At 42.5% G+C, this 20,215-nt stretch overlaps 1 protein-coding gene across 1 annotated transcript in view; it reads right to left on the bottom strand.

Moving 5' to 3' along the window:
* The window catches only part of RSPO1 (R-spondin 1), a 29,116-nt gene extending 11,627 nt beyond the window's left edge, over positions 1-17,489 (bottom strand). Inside the window, exons 1-2 of the mRNA XM_003765373.4 lie at positions 17,240-17,489; positions 7,182-7,591 (exon numbers count right to left, since the gene is read on the bottom strand). Of these exons, the coding sequence (XP_003765421.1) occupies positions 7,182-7,275 (94 nt within the window). The 5' untranslated portion in view covers positions 7,276-7,591; positions 17,240-17,489. The remainder of the gene's footprint in view (positions 1-7,181; positions 7,592-17,239) is intronic.
* Positions 17,490-20,215: the final 2,726 nt, after the last annotated feature.

Here is a 20,215-nt window from a genome sequence, read left to right on the forward strand (position 1 = left end):
AAGAGAAGCATACCCAACTTCCCAGCCCCATACCTGTAAGGGAAATAAGTAAATTCAATTGATATTCTGTCCCCCCAACTCCCCACCCCCATCTTCCCCTCCACCCTCTCCCACTCCAGACTATCAGGAATTCTCTCCAGGCTAGCAGCTATCTGCAAGCTTGTGTTACAATTAAGCCCCAATCTTATCCTTTTTTCATCTTTAAACTTTTAAATAGACTATATCTTCCTTTTCATCTTTGCTTATTAAACTCCCTTCTTCTGTCAAGACGTAGGTCAGTTGCTACCTCCATGTAGCTTCTCTTATAAATTTCTTCCCTTCAGCTGAAAGTTTTTAAAGCACTTTATCAAAATGTTCCCTTGTCCTTTATTATGCTCTATCTTACATTACAAACCTTCAAAGAACACTTATTCATGGAGCTGGATTAAACTCTGTATTTACTCTTTGGGGATTAAACATGTGATGGTAATGGGGACTTGGTAATTAGGCTCTTTACATAATTATTTCTGTAAATGTAACATTCCCTCTATTAGATCAGTGGTCCTCAAAGGTTTGTTCTCAGTATCACTATACTACTGAAAATTATTGAGGTTCTGTCCAAAGAGTTTTTGTTTATGTGGGTTATATTTAGATATTTTCCAAATTAGAAATAAAAACTAATTTTGAATTTGTAGACTCTCTGAAGGGTTTCAGAGATTCCCAGAATTCTCTGGACCACATTTTGGGAACCACTGTATTAGATCATAAGCTTGATGAGGGCAATGACTATGTTATATTTACCTTTCCATTCCCAGCCCTGGGAAATGTCCTTAGATAGCATGGGAGGAATGGGGAGGGTGAGTAGGGAAGAGCTCCCTTGGGGTGCTGTCATTAGAAGTAAATAAACCATCTGGTAGTTTTCTATGTTAAGCAAAGACTCTTGTTAATTAGATGCTAAACTTAATTGTTTTTAGGCTGCCAGAGGACCATAAATAGGGTCAGTGCTTTCCAAATTTCTCTGCCTTGGGACAGAGTCCCAGTAATAGCTCTGAATGCCTAATGAATGCTTGTGGGATTGAATTAAACAAGAGGTGGTGCTCTCTCCTATTCCCCCCAAAAATAACTATAACAGATCATAGGAAAGGGAGTTCTCACATTACTGTCCTCCCATCTCACCAGTCAGTCAGAAAGGATCACACTTTTCTCTTCTCCGATCCAGCTACCCTCATGCCCAGACACTTGGTCACCTAAACAAGTCTAGCTTTAGGGGCAGTAGATGGTACAGTAGATAGAGCACTGAGCCAGGAGGACCTGAGTTCAAATCCATTCTTAGATACTTCCTACCTGGGCAAGTCACTTCACTGCACTGCCTCCAAAAAAAAAAAAAAAAAAAAAAAAAGTTTGATTTTACAGGTGTATTTGGTATCTTCTCATTGCTTTTTCTCTTCCTCCCAATCTCCATTTCATTAGGAGAAATGGAATCTCTAAAAAGCATTGATCTCACATTTGGAAGGACCTCCAAGACAATTTAAGCCAATTCCTCATTAAATCATGACCATCTCTAGCTTCTTGAAAACCACAAAGGATGGGGGAATTTACTCTTACTACAAAATGGAGCTCTAGAAGTCTAAACAAAGTTAATAGTTTTCTATTTCTTAAAAGACCTCTTCTTTATACTTATTTCCCTTGTGCCATAATTTTAAAAAATCCTTCTACTACAGTTCTTTTCCTATCATGGAGAAAGACATCAAACTACAAAATTAAATTACGAAACCTAACCATCCACAGACAGGATGGAAAATATTCCAGCTTTCCAACCGAAGGATCTGGGTTTGAATTAGACTTTTGCCACTCGGCACCTTTGTAACCAAGTTTTTTAATTTCTCTGGTCCTTAGTTTCTTCTGCTGTAAAATGAGAAAGATAGAATATACTGGATGACCTCTAAGGTCCTTTTCAGCCCACGATACATATATGCTGCTTCTTTTACCATGATAAAAAGATGGTGAAAGATGGGATGGTGGAAAGAGGGAGAACCCAGGCCTTTGTATTGGCAGGAGTCTGAGCAGGGAACTATGAGGTTAAAAATCCTTAAGAAAGTGGGAATCTTCTTTCCCCAATCCTAAAAGATTTGACTCCCTCCCTTTCCTCCTCCATCTCCTCTTTCCAAAATCTAGCTGTTACTGTTTTCAGGATCAATAGAAAAAAAATGCTCTTTCCACTGCTGAGGGGCTAAAGTCAGGCCAGATTCTTAGAGAAGTGTATTCACCTTGGAGATGGATCGTCCTGGAATGAAGCAGGCCATAGCCAAGGCTCTTGCCCTCCCTCCCATTTATTTGTCCTCTTTATTCCAAAATCTGGTATTCAGACTTTTGCTAGGTCCAGAATTTCCAACTAGTTGGTATTTTCCCTGGTTTGGCCAGTTTTTTGGTTTTGGTTTTGGGGTATGTTTTTTTTTTTTTTAAATAATATCATAGAAGCCAATGATACATGTTGGGTAACATTAGTTATGGCATTTGGAGAAAGAAATTGGCATAGTGGACAGAAAGCTGACCTTAGAGTCGGGAAGTTCTGGGTGGAAATCCAGGCCTCTGATGATCCTGGCTCTGCGGCCTACTAAGTTATCCAAGTATATACTTGTAGCTAGAAAGAGACTTGGAGGTTGTTGAGTCTAATCTCATTTTAAAGACAAAGACATTTTATATACCTCTGAGGTATAGAGAAATCAAGTGAATTATTCAATCAACCAATCAATCAATCAAGAAACATTTACTTAGCACTTATTATGTGCTGGTAATATGCTTAAGTGCTGTGGATACAAAGAGGCAGAAGGCAATCCTTGTCCTCAAAGAACTTATAGTCTAATTGTTCAGGGTCACACACTTACGAAATATCTGAGGCAAGATTTGAACCCAGGGTTTCCTGGCTCTGTTCACTATATCAAGGCTCTTTCAAATTTCCTAATCTGTAAAGTGAGGGGCTTAGAATGGACAACATCGAAGGTCCATTCCAATTCTAAGGTTGTAAATTATAGACAAATTACCAATCTACATCTGTGAAAGGAATTCCCACACTGGGATGACCACTGATCTAGTTGCTCCTCCTCCCTCATTCTGCTAATGCATGACTTATTTATTTATTCACTCATTCATCCATTCATTCATTCATTTATTTACTTATTTATTCATTTGTTTGTTTATTTATTTATTTTATTGCTGAGACAATTGGGGCTAAGTGACTTGCCGTGGGTCACACAGCTAGAAAGTGTTAAGTCTCTCAGACCAGATTTGAACTAAAGTCCTCCTGATTTCTGGGCTGGTGCTCTATCCACTGTACCAACTAGCTGCCCCAATATAATTATGTATATACTATTTAATCTGCATATCTCCCAATAACCTGGGGAGAGAGACTGTTTATCATTTATCTCAAGACAGGCCACACCATATAATGGAAAGATTTCTGGCCCTAAAGAAAACTGGATTTCAAACCTACCACTGGCCTTAAATGTCTGACCTGCATAAATCACTAATTCTCCCTGAGTCTCAGTTTCCTCATCTATACAATAGGGTTAATGATATCTGTAATATAGTGAAGAGAAGGGCCCTATAAAGCTGATTGTGGAATCAGGAAGAGTAGATTTGAGTCCTTTTCTTGACATATACTAACTGAGGGACTATCAGCAAAACTCGATCCCTCAGGACAATTTAAGATTGTACATTACAGATAAACTGATGAGATCAGTGGAGGGAGTTTCCATATTGGGAGTTTTCTTTCCTCTCAGATGAAAATAACAAGTCCAAAAGTCAAGATGGTTAATGATAATAAACTGCATTTGAAATAGTGCTTTAAGGTTTCAAAAAATGATATACCTTATCTCATTTGCTACTCACAACATCCCTCTGAGATAGGTACTATTGTAATCCCCATTTTATAGATGTGGAAACTGAGGTGACAAATTAAGTGACATGTCTAGGGTCACGTAGCTGGTAGCTATGTGGACTTCAAACACAGGCCTTCCTGATTCCAAGTTCTGTGCTCAATTCTCCATACAGTGATGCTAAAGAAAATTTCTGTGGGCATTGGAAGGAGCTATCACTATATACCAAGTCCTATCCACTTGCCAAGCCCTTTCCTTTAGTACCAGGGTAGAAGGAAGACAAGGACCTCTTCCTATCTCGCCCTAGAGCTCCATTGTTCTTGCCCACAAATCTCACAGGAAATCACCCCTTATCCCTATCACAAGGTTCTAATTCTTCTCTACTTCCATGTCTAAGTTCCTAGGACAGCAAAAACCCCCTATTGGGGAGTGGGGGATAGAAGAAAGTAGAATACTACTGACTCTGGCAGGAGGCCAGCTGGGCTGCGAAGGGTAGCAAGGAACCAACCCCCCTGGCTCTTGTCTAGAGAATCACAAAGGTGGAAGAAAAGTTGAAGGGGTCTTTCTCCTTCCCATTACAACTTAGTAGATATATAAGACTCAGGTTTGGGAAACCAGCCCCTGAGGACTGTTTAGGGATCAAACCCCAGCTGTTTTCTCCCCAATTCTCTTGAAAGAGCCAAAAAAAGTATTTCCAGATGTGTTCTTTCACCCCTGAAGAAACTCACTCCTGTGGCTAGGTACCCTTCTTAATGCTTTTAATATTGACTCTTAGGTTAAATTTTCTATTAAGTTCAGGTTTAGTTGATAAAAAGTCCTGAAAATCTGCAAGTTTGTTGAATGTCCATTTTTTTCCTCATTCAATATTATGGATAATTTTGCTGGATATGATATTTTTGGCTGTAGGCCTACTTTTAATTGTCTGTAGATATCATTCCAGGATCTGTGGTCTTTTATTGTGGCCTTCTTAATGCTTTTAAGAGCACTGTCATATACTCCTGTGACTTTCCTTCCTCCCTCCCTGTTTCTCTTTCTGTCTGTCTTTCTTCTTCCCTCCTTTTCCTACTTCCCTCCTTCCCTCCCTTCCTTCTTTTGTCTTTGTCATTTAAATGTGAACTCCTAGAGATCTGAGACTGTCTTTCAACTTTCTCTCCAACACTTAGCACTGTGCTTAACACATATTAGGTGCTTACTAAATGTTTCTTGACTGAGCTTGAACATTTTCTTTGAACAACAGTTTCCATATCTGTAAATTATCTAATGCACTAGATGGTCCCTAAAGGTCCAGATCTCTTTTCTGTATTCCAAGGGCCCTTATAACTTCTGACATTCTGTGTTAACAATAAGTGACATTGATATGGCACTTTAAGGCTTGTAAAACCAATTTATACAAATAATATCTCATCTAAAACTCATGATACGCCTGTAGTCAGATGTTATTATTGTTATTCCCATTTTACAGATGAGGAAACTGAGGCAGAGAGAGATTAGATTACTTGTCCAGGAAAATATAGCTCTTAAGTATCTGAAGTGGGATTCAAATCCAGGTCAGCCCTCTCTCCACTGTACCACTATGACCCTTAGGTTCCTTTCATTTGTCATTCTGTTTTAAGGTCCCTTCCCTCTCTGACATTTAATGTCCTACATTCTCTCCCAGCTCTGACCCTTTCTGTTCTCACATCCTTCCCAGCTCTGACCTTCTCTGTTCTCATGTCCTTCCCAGCTCTGACAATCTACAAATTCATAAAATAGTTGCTAATGATCATTACCTTGGTTTCCCCTGCCCTGCCTTCTCATATAGGGTCACTCACTGTGGAGAGCTCAATGAAAAAATGAGAATAAAAGCTTAACCTGAAGCCATGATACATAAAAACTAATGGAAGACACGCTTATGTATAATACACACTCAGGTGTCTGGGATAAAGTCAATTACCGAGGCCAGGTGTATGAAAGCACACTGCAGGTTCAATGCTATTTGGTGGCAATGGCCTGCCCTGAGCTGACTCCCCCCCCCCCCTTCCCTTCCCTTCTCTCTCTTAGCTGTTGCAGAAAGCAACAGACAACAAACAAGCTATCTCTAGCCAAGTCTTGCTTATGCATGCACATGGAGAAGAATGTCAATGGGCATAATTTTAAAAATACGTCTCAAAAGCCTCTCTCTCAAACTTGGAATTTTGCTGTGGTCTTTTTGTCTGTTAACAGATGGAATTCCCTAATGATGCTTTACTTCAGTCGATATTAAAAGCAACATGCATGTTCCAAGTTCTGTTGACAACTAGTTGGGGAGGACTTCCCAAGGGACTGGGCAATAGAGGGAAGCTGGCCCAGCACTGGACTCCTGCCACAGACAATCCATCAAGCAGAAAATAATAACGATTCCCATTTTGACAGCACTTTACAATTCACAGAACACGTTCTGCATAATAACCCTGGGAGATCTGGCAAGTGCTATTAGCTCTATTTTGCAGATGCAGAAACTGAGGCTCAGACAAGCCATAAAGCATATTGTTCAGGTTTGGCTGGCCCATCTTATTCTGTTTGACAACAGAGGGCAGAACTAGGATCAGTTGGAGGAATGATAACAGCAGCTAACATTTAAATAACAAATGTTATACATGGTAACTCATTTGATGCTCATAGCGTGATAAACAGAGATTCTATTATTGTTCCCATTTTACAGATGAGGAAACTGAGAACTGGAAAAATTAAGCAACTTGATCAAAGTAAAACTAATCAGTATCAGAGATAGGATTTGAATCCAGGTCTTTTTAAATTCCAAGACCAGCTCTATTCTGTAAGCTGTCTCTTTGACAGGAGGGATTCTAAATCTAAGGTCTGTGAACATTTTTTTCAAACATTCATTTCAAAATAATTGGTTTCTTTTGTAATTCTATATGTTATTTTATGTCTTCAAAAGCATAATTCTGAAGAGTCCATAACTTCCACAGAAATTTTTTAAAAAGAAAAGAAAAACCCTATCTATAGGAAGTTTACCGTGGTTAAATTTACAGTCTACAGGAAGTTAAGTTTATTGGACGTTTATGTTAGTTCAACATCAGAAAGAACTTATTAATCAAAATTGTCAAACAACTGAATGGGCTATCTCAGGAGTAGTGAGCTTCCCATTGTTGGAGGTGTTCAAATAGAGGTTGGATGACCATTTTTTTTAAGTGTAACAGCGAAGATTCCTACATCAAGGACCTCTGAAGTTTCTATGAATCTAAGATTCTAAGACATGATAACTTATAACCAAGAAAATGATACCCCTCATGTCCTTCCCTTCTCTCCCACCCAATAAACCACCTCAGACCTGTCCCCTTTACGTACTCCGCCTCTGTCTTTTCCCCTTCAACCCTCGGCTGCTGCCAGCAAGATGCATCGAGCTCAGAATGAGGGCCACCACCAACAGTCCAAGCCGCATAGTCACTCCCCAGCTCCTGGCCCCCTGGAAGGCAGCGTGGTCTGGGGGCACCTGGCTCCAGCTAGTGGCTGCAGAGCTGGGTCAGCGAGGTGGGTCCCAGGTCTGGACCATCGCTCACAGCTACCATAATCTCAGGGGGTGATGGAAATGGGCAGGGGAGGACCAGCTCTGCTGTCAGCCCCATAGGGAATTCAGAAGTCCCTTCCCCACCTCAGAAGCTTGGGGAAAGGTGGGAAAAGGGACGCCGTCACATCCGGGGACAGCTGCTTTATGACTTCTGCTGGAACATCAAGACACAGTCACATCAAACTGAAACCTAAAAGGGAAAGGGGAAAAGGAGGCATTTAATCAATCAACTCATCAAGCAAGCATTATGAATTAAGCCCTCCCAAATCCCCCTGTCTCCACCATGTCCTTTCCCTGGACCAAAATCTTGGTATTTTTTTTAGGCGCTGGAGATACTAAAAAGTAAAAAAAAAAAAGGGAAAAATAGTTCCTGCCTTTGGGGAGATTACATTCTAACGAGGGAATCAAGATATATATATAAATAGGCAAGTATAACATACATGTAGACTAGTGAGAAGATAAACTCAGAGAGGAAAGCTAAAAGGACTAGAAAATCAATTATTCATATGTCAGGTATTGGGGTTATAAATATAGAAAATGAAAAAATCCCTACACACAAGGACTTTAGCTTCTAGTAGAGGAGACAAGTATATGTGTGTATATATTATTTAAACTATATATATGTGTGTATATATATATACATATATACACACATACATATGTGTATAGTACACATATTTTTGTATAGTATATAGTGTATATATATATATAGTATATACATGTGTATATGTGTGTACATTATAAGTATATGTATATGTCTACTATAAATTATGTGGACATATATATATATATATCTTTAGTATAAATCAAATATATGTTTAGTATGAATTAAAATGTTAGTAAATATTTTTACAAAGTAGTTAAATACAATAGAGGCAGCTAGGTGGCACAACGAGAGACTGCAGTCAGAAAGAAATTCTCCTGAGTTCATATCTGGCCTGATACTTATTAGCTGTGTGATCCTGGGCAAGTCATCTAACTGGGTTTGCCTCAGTTTCCTCATCTGTCAAATGAGCTGAAGAAGGAAATGGCAAACCACTTCAGCATCTTTGGCAAAAAAAAAAAAAAAAAAAAAAAAAAAGCCTCAAATGGGTTCACAGTCATAACCAACTAAAATGACTCAACAGCAACAACAACAAAGCTAAACACAATATTGAGAGGAAGCCATTAGAGGAATCAGGAAAGGTTTCATGTACAAGGTAGTGTTTGAGTTTCATTTTAAAGAAAGAGGAAGCTCCTGAAGTGGAAATAAGAAGAAAAGGCATTTAAGGCATGTGAAATGCCTAGTGCAAAGTCATGTAAATAGGAGATGGGAATGTCATGTAGGAGGAACAGACACGAGGCCAGTTTGTTCCATGAAAGTGTGGAAGGGGCAGTAATGTCCACTGATGCTGGAAAGAAAGGTTAGGGCCAGTCTCTGTTAGGCTTTTAAAGCAAAACAGGAATTTATAGTTTATCCTAGAGGTAATAGGAAGCCAATAGAGTTGATTGAGGAGAGGGAGGATCACATGGTTAGATTTGTCCTTAAAGAAAATTACTACAGCAGCAGTGTAGAGGTTGGATTGGAATGTGAGAGACTTGAGGCAGGGAGACCAATTAGGAGACTTGCAATAATCTAGAAAAGAGATGATGAGGGCTGGAACTAAGATGGTGACGTGGGAGTAAAGGGAAGGGGTCAGATGTATAAATGTATGATGTAGAGTTAGAAGATAGGATTTGACAATAGATTAGATGTGTGGTGTGTGTGTGAGAGAGAGGCGCTGAGGATAATGTTAAGGTTATGAACCTGCAGAATGGAAAAAATGATATTGCTTTTAACAGAAAAATGTATGTTTGACAAAATAGATAATTTTGATTATATTAAGTTAAAAAAGGTTTTGTACAAACAAAACCAATGCAGACAAGATTAGAAGGGAGGCAATAAGCTGGGAAAAAAAATTTTACATTCAATGGTTCCGATAAAGGTCTCATTTCTAAAATATATAGAGAATTGATTTAAATGTATAAGAATTTAAGCCATTCTCCAATTGATATGTGGTCAAAGGATATGAACAGACAATTTTCAGATGAAATTGAAACCATTCTAATCATATGAAAAGGTGCTCTAAATCACTATTGATCAGAGAAATGCAAATTAAAATAACTCTGAGATACCACTACACACCTCTCAGATTGTCTAAGATGACAGGAAAAGATAATGACAAATGTTGGAGGGAATGTGGGAAAACTGGGACACTAATACATTGTTGGTGGAGTTGTGAACTGATCCAACCATTCTGGAGAGCAATTTGGAACTATGCTCAAAAAGTTATCAAACTTTGTAGGCATTTTGACCTAGCAGTGTTTCTACTGGGCTTATACCCCAAGGAGATACTAAAGAAGGGAAAGGGACCTGTGTGTACAAAAATGTTTGTGGCAGCTCTTTTTGTAGTGGTAAGAAATTGGAAACTAAGTGGGTGCCCATCAGGTAGAGAATGGCTGAATAAGTTATGGTATTTGAATGTTATGGAATATTACTGTTCTATAAGAAATGCCCAGCAGGATGATTTCAGAAAGGCCTGGAGAGACTTACATGAACTGATATTGAGTGAAGTGAACAGAACCAGGAGATCATTATATACAGCAACATTAATATTATATGACAATCAATTCTGATGAACATGACTCTTCAACAATGAGATTGCTGAGGCCAGTTCCAATAATCTTGTGATGAAGAGAGCCATCTACACCCAGAAAGAGGACTGTGGGAACTGAATGTGGATCACAACATAGCATTTTGACTCTTTTTTGTTGTTGCTTGCTTGCATTTTGTTTTCTTTCTCATTTTTTTCCTTGCTGATCTGACTTTTCTTGTGCAGTAAGATAATTGTATAAATATGTATATATATATATATATTGGATTACTTGCCATTTAGGGGAGGAGGTGGGAGGAAGGGAGGGGAATTTGGAACACAAGGTTTTGCAAAGGTCAATGTTGAAAAATTATTCATGCATATGCTTTGAAAATAAAAAGCTTTAATAAAAAAAGAAAAATGTAAGTTTGAAAAAAGGAAGGTTTCAAGGAGAAATAATTAATTTCGTTTTCTATATGTTAAAATTTGAAATGTCTTTGGGACATCCAGTTTGCAATATCCAGCAAGCATTGGTGATTAACAACTAAAGCCCAAGGAAGAGAATGGGGCTGAATATATAGATCTGGAAGTCATCTACATAGTTGTTATTGAGTAATTTCAGTTGCATCCAACTCTCCATGACCCGATTTTGGATTTTTCTTGGGCAAAGATATTGGAATAGTTTATTATTTTCTATTCTAACTCATTAAGAGGAAACTGAGGTAGACAGGATTAAGTGACTTGTCCGGGGTCACACATCTAGGAAGTTTTGGAGGCTGAATTTGAAATTATGAAGATGAGTCTTTCTGATTCCAAAACCAATGCTCTATTCACTGTGCCACCTAGTTGCCCCCATCTACATACAGATGACAGTTTAAATTATTGGAGTTGTTGAGGTTACTAAGATATTGTTGAGAGATGTGAGAAAAGACATAGAATAGAAATGTAGGGAAATTCCATAGTTAGAGGATATGAAGTGGATAGTGAGGTAGTAAAGGAGACTGGAAGGAACAGGAAAATAGGTAAGAAGAGAACCAGGTGAGAAATGTCAAGAGAAGACAGTATCTTGGAAGAAGTGGTGGTCAATAATATCAAGCAGCAGATAGGAGATGATTTGAGTCAAGACCTTTAGAGTCAATGATTAAGAGATCATTGGTAATTTTAAAGAGAGTAATTTCGGTTGAGTGATAAAGTTGGAAGCCAGACTACAACAGATTATGGCCAGGAAATGGAAGCGGCAAATATAGATGGATTTTTCAAAGAGTTTAACTAAGAAAAGGAGAGCTATAAAGGACCACAGTTGGAGAAGACTGTAGGAGCTAATAAAGGTGTTTAAATAATGGGATGGGGATGGTTACGTATGAAGGTGTTTGAGAAGGTGCCATGTGAACTGAGGAAACTTGGGGAGAGAAGGGAGAATATTTTAGACATGAAGTCCTAAGAAGGAACTTTCTAACACTCAGAGTTGAGCAACGATGAAAGGGACTGCCCCAGAAAAATGATAATTAACATTTTGATCCTACATTTTACAGAGGAGACAACAGGCTCAGATCGATTAAAGAAAGGACTTGCCCAGACACAAAGTAGTTAAATATAATAGAGGTAGCTAGGTGGCGCAATGGATAGAAGCCTGGGTCTGGAGTCAATAAGACATCCTTCTGAGTTCAGATTTGCACTCACAATTTACTAGCTATGTGATCCTGGGCAAGTAAATAAATGCTTAATAACTGCTTGCCAATACTGCCCTCTAAGTGCTTGCCAGTACTGCTCTCTAAGCTAAACACCAGCAGTTCATTAACTCAATCTTTGCACAATATGTCCATTCTCATCCTTCACAGTATCCCTTTTCTGCCTTCAAGTTGCTTCAAATTGTCAGTATCCTTCCTAAGATGGGATTTAATTAAAAGACTTGCCACACGAGCTACTAAGTATCTTATTTGGGATTTGAACAAAATAAATCCCACTCAATTTCCACTATGTCTTGTAATGCTACTTATTTTTATTTGAGCTTCATGACTCGGGAGTCATTATTAAGCCCTATTTTACAGGTGAGGAAATTAAGACTCAGAAATCTCAGGGGATTTGTCCTAAATTACACTGTTTATGTTACATGCAATATGAACTCAAGTTGTCTCGATTCCAAGTCCACAGTTCTTTCTAGTATACCCTGACACATTTCAAAGAGTGAGCTCCCTGTCACTGAAGGTGTTCAAGCAGAATCCAGATGGACTAACCCCTCAGTCAGAGGCATTTGGCAATCTTCTGGCTACCAGAAGAAATGGTTTCCCCCAAACTTTCGATTCTCTAACCCTTCACCTTTCCTTGGAGTCCAAGTTCTCCAGCCCTGTGGGCATCAGTTGGATTCTGTCCCTGTCTCTGGGCTGGGCAGGGAGGAGAGAAGTGAGACTTCCTGGGGGCACAGAAACTTCTGACACAGCAGGGCGGGCGGCCACTGCCATTGTGCCGGAATAAAAGAGGCAGCAGGCGCCACTCAGGCCATCGACACAGAAAATTAGGCTAATCCCCCCTGGCAGCTTTGCTGGCCAGAGTGACCCAGACAGCCCTGAGTCCATCCCCTTCCTCTCCTCTCCCCCCATCAGTCCCCTCCTCCCACCATCCCATCCAGCCCAGCCCAGGGCTAGGAGATATGGGCATCCACAGAGTAGAGGCTATGTCCCGGAAGTGTGATTATGTAGCCACTGAGCCCATCCTGGGAACATGACCCTTTCCATACACATTCATTCACACTCACCCTTTCATACTTAATCACACTCCCTTCTGCCCATTCTTCCCCTAAAGTCCTGCTCTGATGCCACATTGTGGCACTAAGGTGACAGCGGCTTCTCGAGAGGCAAAAATAAAACAAAACAACCTTTTAAAGGCTAAAAGATCCAGCTAATGGGCAGGAGAGGTGGGATCCAGATCCTCTCACTTTACAGCCTATGAAATTCCCATTACACCAACTCTCTCCTCACTCAACTGAGATAATGTAGGCTAAGTGCTTAGCAAAACTTGAGGGCTATATGCTTGGGGGCTGTGGTAGGGATTGTGTGCCCCTCCTAAGAAGGAAACCAGAAGAGAGAGACTTCATTTCTCTCTCCATCTCTGCATATGGCTCCTTTTCAAATCTCTTGCTCTGCTCTACCATTCTGTACAAGCACAGTACCGGGCACTCACAAAACCTAATCCCACAATCCCATTGCTGAGAGACAACATGGTGCAGTTGGAGATAGAGAGTCAACCTTGGAGGTGGAAGGATCCAGGTAAACATTTTCCCTCTGCCACAAGTCCCTTCCCCCTCTCTATACCCCAGGCTAGCACCAGATCAAATGGGAGTGGGAGTCCCTTCACTGGCAAGATGGAAAAATTCATCACCTTTATGCTTGAATCCTCATCTCCAGGAGCATATTTATGCTTAAAGTATATAACATTTATCATTTTATGATTGCAAAGTATATGTGTGTGTGTATATACACACAAATATAATATATATGCACATACACATATATAGAGCTTTGTATATATACACATGTGTGTATATAGCTTTGCAACCTTAAGTGTACAATAAAATATATATAGTATATGTACTTAAAGCATATAAAAACACACATGAATATACACATGTATATACACACAAACACACGTGCATATGCAATATAAATTATGTATGTGCATGCACACATATAATCTTGTTTGATTCATACACCAATCCTTGGAGGTAAGTGCCATTATTGTCACCCCCCCCCTTTTTTTTTTCTTTTTTGCAAATGCAGAGGCTGAAAGAGATTAAGTAGCTTGTCCAGAGTCACATAGTTAATGGATGTCTGAGGTAGGATTTGAATCCAAGTTTTCCTGATTTTAAGGTCAGCCCTCTTTCTTGGGTAGTTGTCTCCCGAGTCCCTAGACAGCTATGGGCTGGATGGGGATCTGCCGAGTTTAGGGAGTCTGGCTTCTCTGACAGCTGTCAGGAGAATCTATCCCTCCCTGAAATGGACCCCTCCTTCCCCAAATTCTCCATACATCAGCCCAGAAAGATAAAAATGTCCATCGGGAAGATCAGCACTCCTAGCTCTTCTCCTCCTAAATTCCCCTATCATCTCCTCACTGCCTACCCTGAGACACCCACATTTCCCATCCCCCAACTCCTTGGCAACCAGCTCTCCTATCCCTGAGTTTCTCCAAGCCCACCAGGGGAGGAGATAAATCATTATCGAGTTGGAAGTTCAGGACCTCCCTCCCCTCCTCACCCAAGACCCTCCACCCCACCCCCACCCAAGCTTTGAAGGCTACGCACAAGCTCAAGTGGTTAAGCTGCCTGGGAAGAGTGTTTATGTGAGGCTGAGTGAACTTGTCTGGTATTTCAGCAGAAGCTTGCAGGAATTCCACAGTCACCCCCAAATGCCTTCTTCACCTTACGGGGCTCCTATGATTTACCTCTCCCGTGATAATCCCAGTGTATCTATCAATGATCCAGTGATCCAGTCAACTTCCCTGCCAATGAGCTCTTCTATCTTCAGTCCTCTCCCAGGTTTCCCAATCCTTATCCTGCCTGCTGCCCTTGCCACTTACTTTCTCTGCAAAGACCCCCAATCTATTCCTAGCAGTCAAAGTATCACAATCAGAACTGTAAAGGGTCCTAAAGCATACCTAATTCTTACTTTGATGGTCAGAAGCCCGAGTTACTGGGTGGATGGGGGCAATCTGCTGGGATCATCCTGATGGGGATGAATTCGAAAGTTCAGGGAGATCGACAGAGACATACACTCTGGCTCGGGATGGGTAGGATATAAAGCCTTTGATTATCTCTAGATTTTATCTCTAGAAGGGATCTTCTAACAACCATTCAGTCCAAAACTTTTCATTTTACAGTGGAGGAGGACGAGAAGGCAAGTTGACTACGCAGCAAGTTAGTAGAGTTGGTACTAGGGGCCAGAACTCTAGAGTCCTTTTCCCATAATTGTAAGACATCTGGAAAAAAAAATCCTTCAAAATATCGAATATCTTCCAGGCCACTAGTCTATAACCTCAAAGATGCCACAAACCAATGACAGTTCCACTGAACACAGAAAGGAGAGACTGAGCTGACCAACTTTCTTGTAAACTACCTAAGTTCCTTTAGGTCTCCAGCTGATGGCTATCACTTACTCAGTCAATAAGTGTTTATTAAGCACTCTGTTGTATGCTAAGCAGTGGGGATTCAAAGAAAGGCAGTAAGGGGAATTGCCAAAGAAGTCAGTGCCTTAGAAGTCTGAGGGTGGAGAAGGGGAATTGGCTGAGGGCCTGTACATATAGATTGGGCATGCTGGGCAGGTGAGTCAGCCCAGACAGAAAGGGCAATTTCTAAAAAGACTTGTCCCTGAAATGGCTTGTGAGCGGAGGATTAAAGATAGAGAAAGAGGGCAGGAAATTGGGTGGGAAGTTACAGTGATGGCGGTCACTTCTCACCAATTGTCAGTTATCAGTGAAAATGGGGAAGGGGAGAAGGTCGATCAATATAAGGGAATAAGTAGGCATTGCGCTTCAAGGCTATCAAGTTGGAAGGGCCCCCAAACTCCATTTTACATGACGCTGCATTGTAACTATGACCTCTCTGTGGAAGGCTCCTGGTGACTTTATTGCCAAAAGGCCCCACCTGTTCTTAATCTTCCTGGGGTGGGAGAGTCCTCTGATCCCAGCTTCCCTCCTCCTTTTCTTTCCCCCTGTGAAATGCCATCTTCAGAAGAATGATGAGGCACCAGAACAGGGATTCTACTTGTATGTCATCCCAAAATACAAGGAAGGGGTGTTAGCTAGAGATTGTTACCCACACTATGGGAATGGAGTTGATGGATGGCAAAGAAGGAGATCCAGTTGAGGACCATGACAGGGAAGAAGGGGACACAGCTGTAGGGTTGTTGCTTGGGTGAAAAGGGACACAGCTGGGGGCACTGTAGTCGGGGAGAAGCTAGCTAGGGCTGGAGTGGGAAGGAGAGCGGAGGGGAAGGACACAGCTGGGGAAGGGGCATGACTGAAATAACTTTCACTCTCTTGTTTGCAAATTCAATCAGGATAAATTGGTGCTTGGGAGCCAGATACAAACAGAAAATGTAAACCATCCCCATCCTCTCCTCCCTCCCCTTTACTCCTTGGGGGATGGGGACTTTGCACTGGAGAGAGGTTTGGAGCCTAATCCCATCACTGGCCCAGCCTGAGCTGATGTATTACACCTCGGCAGACTGGCAGGGGGTGGGGGAAAGGGGCTGCAGGGGGGCAGCCCTAATGTAAACCTGACCTGTGGGAGATTTGTGTCTCCCTCAGAGAGAGCTGAGCCAGATGCTAGGGGACCCAGAAGGTCCCTCCCATGGTGGGGGGAGGGAGGAAGTGGAGTACAGGGCAAATAAAATCTTTCCTTCCTTTATGGGCCCTCCCCAAGTCCAGAGTCAACTCAGGTCATACTCTCTACCCAAGAGGATTTGAGTGAAGCCCCCTCCCCCCATGCAGCCAGGGGCCAGGAGAAGCACTTCCTTGGGATTCAAGTGGCCACAATGCATCCCAGAAGGCTTCGTTCTAGACTCTTCTTAAGTATGGTCTCCAACCAATTCCCCTACCAGGTTTCAACTTATTTCACTCTGCATCTCTGTTCCCAGCAAGTACTGGGGAGGGAAGGGGGGAAGGAGGGAAAGAGAGAAGGGGAGGAAGAACGGTGATGGAAGGAGGCGAGAAGAGTAGTAAATTACCCTCTCTCTCCTGACTCCAGTTCTTTATATTCCTTAACTGGCCATAGCAGTGCTCACCCTCAGAACAGTACAGGGACTGGAAGAAAGTTAAGGATGGGGAGGGGGGTGGCAATGGATAGGGAGCATGGGATAGAGGATTTGGCGGGGAAGGAGAAGGGAGGCTGAAGCAATGTGACCTGGAATGGGAGGATAGAGGCCTCCGGGATAGAAATTCCTTCACCTGGATCCCTTGGCTATCCTCCGTATCACTTGCTTCAGACTCATCAGGCAGGTGCTGGAGACAAAACGGGGTTCTGGTCCCACGTGCCCCCTCCCCCTATTACTTACCCAAAGGGAGAGGCCGATTTGTCCGGTCCTGAGCTCCAAGCTGCTCAGTCCACTAGACTAGAGGCTCTCTTAATGAGAGAGGGTGCCGAACCCTAGTCACTCTATCCGCCCCCACCCAATTTCAGGTAGAATCCGGATTTCGGGTCTCAGTCTCAAACAGGACCGAGATGTGGACGTCCTTACCTCGACTGGATATCCTGCTATGCTCGGGCCCCAGCTGTCCTGTTCCGTCTGATGCAGTCCTGAAGGCAGGGACAGGGGCCCGGGCAGGGGCCGGGAGGGGGCGAGGGGCGCTGCCGGCCAGCCCCGTGCGCCCAGCCTCCCGCGCCCCCTCTCCTCCGCTTTGCTAGGCTCGGCTCCTCCCGCTCCCAAATTGCTCAATCTGCAAGCAAGGGAGCTGAGCCGGAGGCTCACCCTCTCCGGGGTTGGTGCCCCACCCCTCCCTTCTGTCCCTCGGCACCTCCCCTAACGCCCGGCCGGCCCCGCCCCGCCCCGCCCCGCCCCGGGCTCTGTTTGGATCCCTCACTACCCTTTTCAAGCTGCTGGCTCTGGAAGAGAGATGGTGCCTTTATCTCTTACTCCCTTCCCTCAGTTTGTCTCGGGCAGCGTGCGTCTGACTCGCTGCCCCTTCCCTACTCCATCTCCGGGAGCGTGCGCCTGACTTTGTCTTCTCCCCTCAAGGTGTTTCTCTCTCTTCTCTCAATCTCGCAACTTAACAGTGAAAGCGTCTGTCTCTTGCCTGTCTCAGTCTGTCCTTCGGAGCTTCAGACTCAACGAGCGGCTGATTCTCAATGCTTCCAGAAGGCGAGGAATCCCCAAACACTTTTCCTTTGAGTCCCCTCCCCTCATCCCCCAGATTCTCAGCAAAGGATCGGAGCAGACTCTTCAGAGTTCCTTAACCCTTTCCCCAATCCGAGGAAGGGAGAGCCAGAGAGCTGGGGGTGGTGATGGTCCTGGGATGGGGACTCTTGGTCAGGGTAGATATCCAAGGAGGTCTTCTACACAGAAGGCGGTTTTTGAATGTTTGTTGAATGGAGGTAGTAGGCTGAGAAAACACCTAATTTTCACCAGCCTTTGCTACTTAGTATGTGTGTGACTTTGGATGAATCTCTTTCAGAGCCTCAGTTTCCCCATCTGTAAAATGAGAGGGCTGGACTAGAGAAGTTCTAAATACCCTGCCAGCTCTGACGTTCTGTGTTCTATGATTCATGTCTGGTTTGAACACAGAGACACTCTTAAATGTACTTGCTTAAATCTTCACCCTCAGGGTCACACCCAGCTCAATGAGGACCCAATTTGGGAAGCCCTGGGCTGAGAATCAGAACATTGAGCTCCTCTGTGATCCTTTGTTCCTTCTGGAAGTTGTCTTATAGATCAACTAGTCCAATGCCCATATTTGACAAATGGAGAAACTGAGGCCCCCAAAGTGAGAGGACTTCCCAAAGAACACACAGGGAGTTGGAATCGGTTAAATAATCCAAGTGCAGAAAGAGTGCCTTAGAGATTAGTGCCCTTTCTATAGACCCCCTTGGAAAGCCCACATCAAGTCTTGGATTGAGAAAAATGAAGAGGTCAGAGGACTTCAGCCTCATACCTTTCATGAATGGAATGAATTTTAAGGCTATAGGGATGGTGTCTCCAACCCATCAACCCTGTCAAAAAGGCTGTGATAGGTGGTCAGCTGTCTTTCACACATCCACTCTCATACATAGCATGGCATAATGGGAAAAAACCCTGCCTTTGAAGTCCCATCCTAATCGGGCAATTGACTACTACGTTTAACTTAGCTTGGAACTTAATTTGCTCTCCTAGAAAATTCAGGGATCAAATTAGATAATCTCTAAGATTCCTTCCAGCTTTAAATATATGATCTAGAGTTCAGATCTGTGGGAAGGAAGCTGTGCGCCTAGGAAAAAATCTGGATTTGAATATTGGCTCCACTGCTTACTACTTATTAATACTATTTGGGGAAATTCAATTCAATTAAACAAGCAATTAAGGGCCTAATATGTCCAATCCATGGACATATTGATCTCTGGGCCCATTTCTTTTTCTGTCAAATAAAGGGTTGGATTCTGAGATTGTTTCCAAATCAAAATCTTGTAATATGAGGACAAGGATTATGGAATGTCAGAGTAGACATGGGGATACCATGGTCTTCCGGTTAAGGTCATTCTGTCAGCACTAAGGACTGAACAAAGAAAGATGGTCTGAAATTCCAGGGAGGAGGTCCCTAGATCTAGGTCTGGAGAGGACTTCAGAGGGTTTCTAATCCAAACCCTTCATTTTATAGATGAGGATTTGAAGAAGCTAATTAACTTATCCAAGGTCATAGTGACAGAGAGTTCTTACTCAGTTCCCGGTGAATCCAAATTCAGCAGTCTTTCTATTTATTGCACCAGAAGTTGTTGTTTTTCTTTTGTTTTCAAAAGGGATCATGACATCAGGAAGGTGATGTAATGACTTGCAAGAGAATTAGATTCAAGTGAGGCAGGGCTATACAAAGTCACCATCCTCACTCTCCTTTTTCCTACCAAATTTAGGTTAGATGTTAAGAAGAACTGCTTGTATGGCAAGGGTGGGTGTGGCCCACAGAAACAGTCGACAGATGGAGGCTGTGCAATCTCTCCCTGGTTAACAAGAGAGAAAGAAAGAATCGTGTTGTTGTGGTGGCAGTGGGGGTCTAGGTAAAGGAGAGACAAGCCCTTTACCTTCTCTGGCTCACAGTTTATCCATCAGAGAAGATGATCTCTAAGATTTCTTTCTAGCTCTAAATGTTCTAAGTTCATGATGCTATTGGGATTCAGAGAGATGGCTAGAGTGACCTCTGGAGGGTCGTAATGATGTCCAGGAGATAGCTGGGATGGAGAACTATGACCCTTTGAAATGTTAAAGAGAATGTCCTCGCCGTGTGATGGACAGCTAAGAACAAAATGTCCCACAGTGTAGGCTCTGTCCAGCAGAGGGGCAAAAGAGAGGAGAGAGGAGAGGAGCAGACTCCTCTATGGGAGGGGGAAGCCCTATTCTGGCTCCCTTTCTTGTTCCCCTTCCCACCCAACCACTGCTTTGCCCTCTGGGCTCTCCTTGTATTTCCTTGGCTTCTGCATCTCTCTGGCCTCTGGCCCCATCCCTGTGCTAATCAAATAGCCCCAAATGCTA

This window comes from Sarcophilus harrisii, chromosome 3 (genome assembly GCF_902635505.1).
Source record: "Sarcophilus harrisii chromosome 3, mSarHar1.11, whole genome shotgun sequence".
Classification (NCBI taxonomy): Eukaryota; Metazoa; Chordata; class Mammalia; order Dasyuromorphia; family Dasyuridae; genus Sarcophilus; species Sarcophilus harrisii.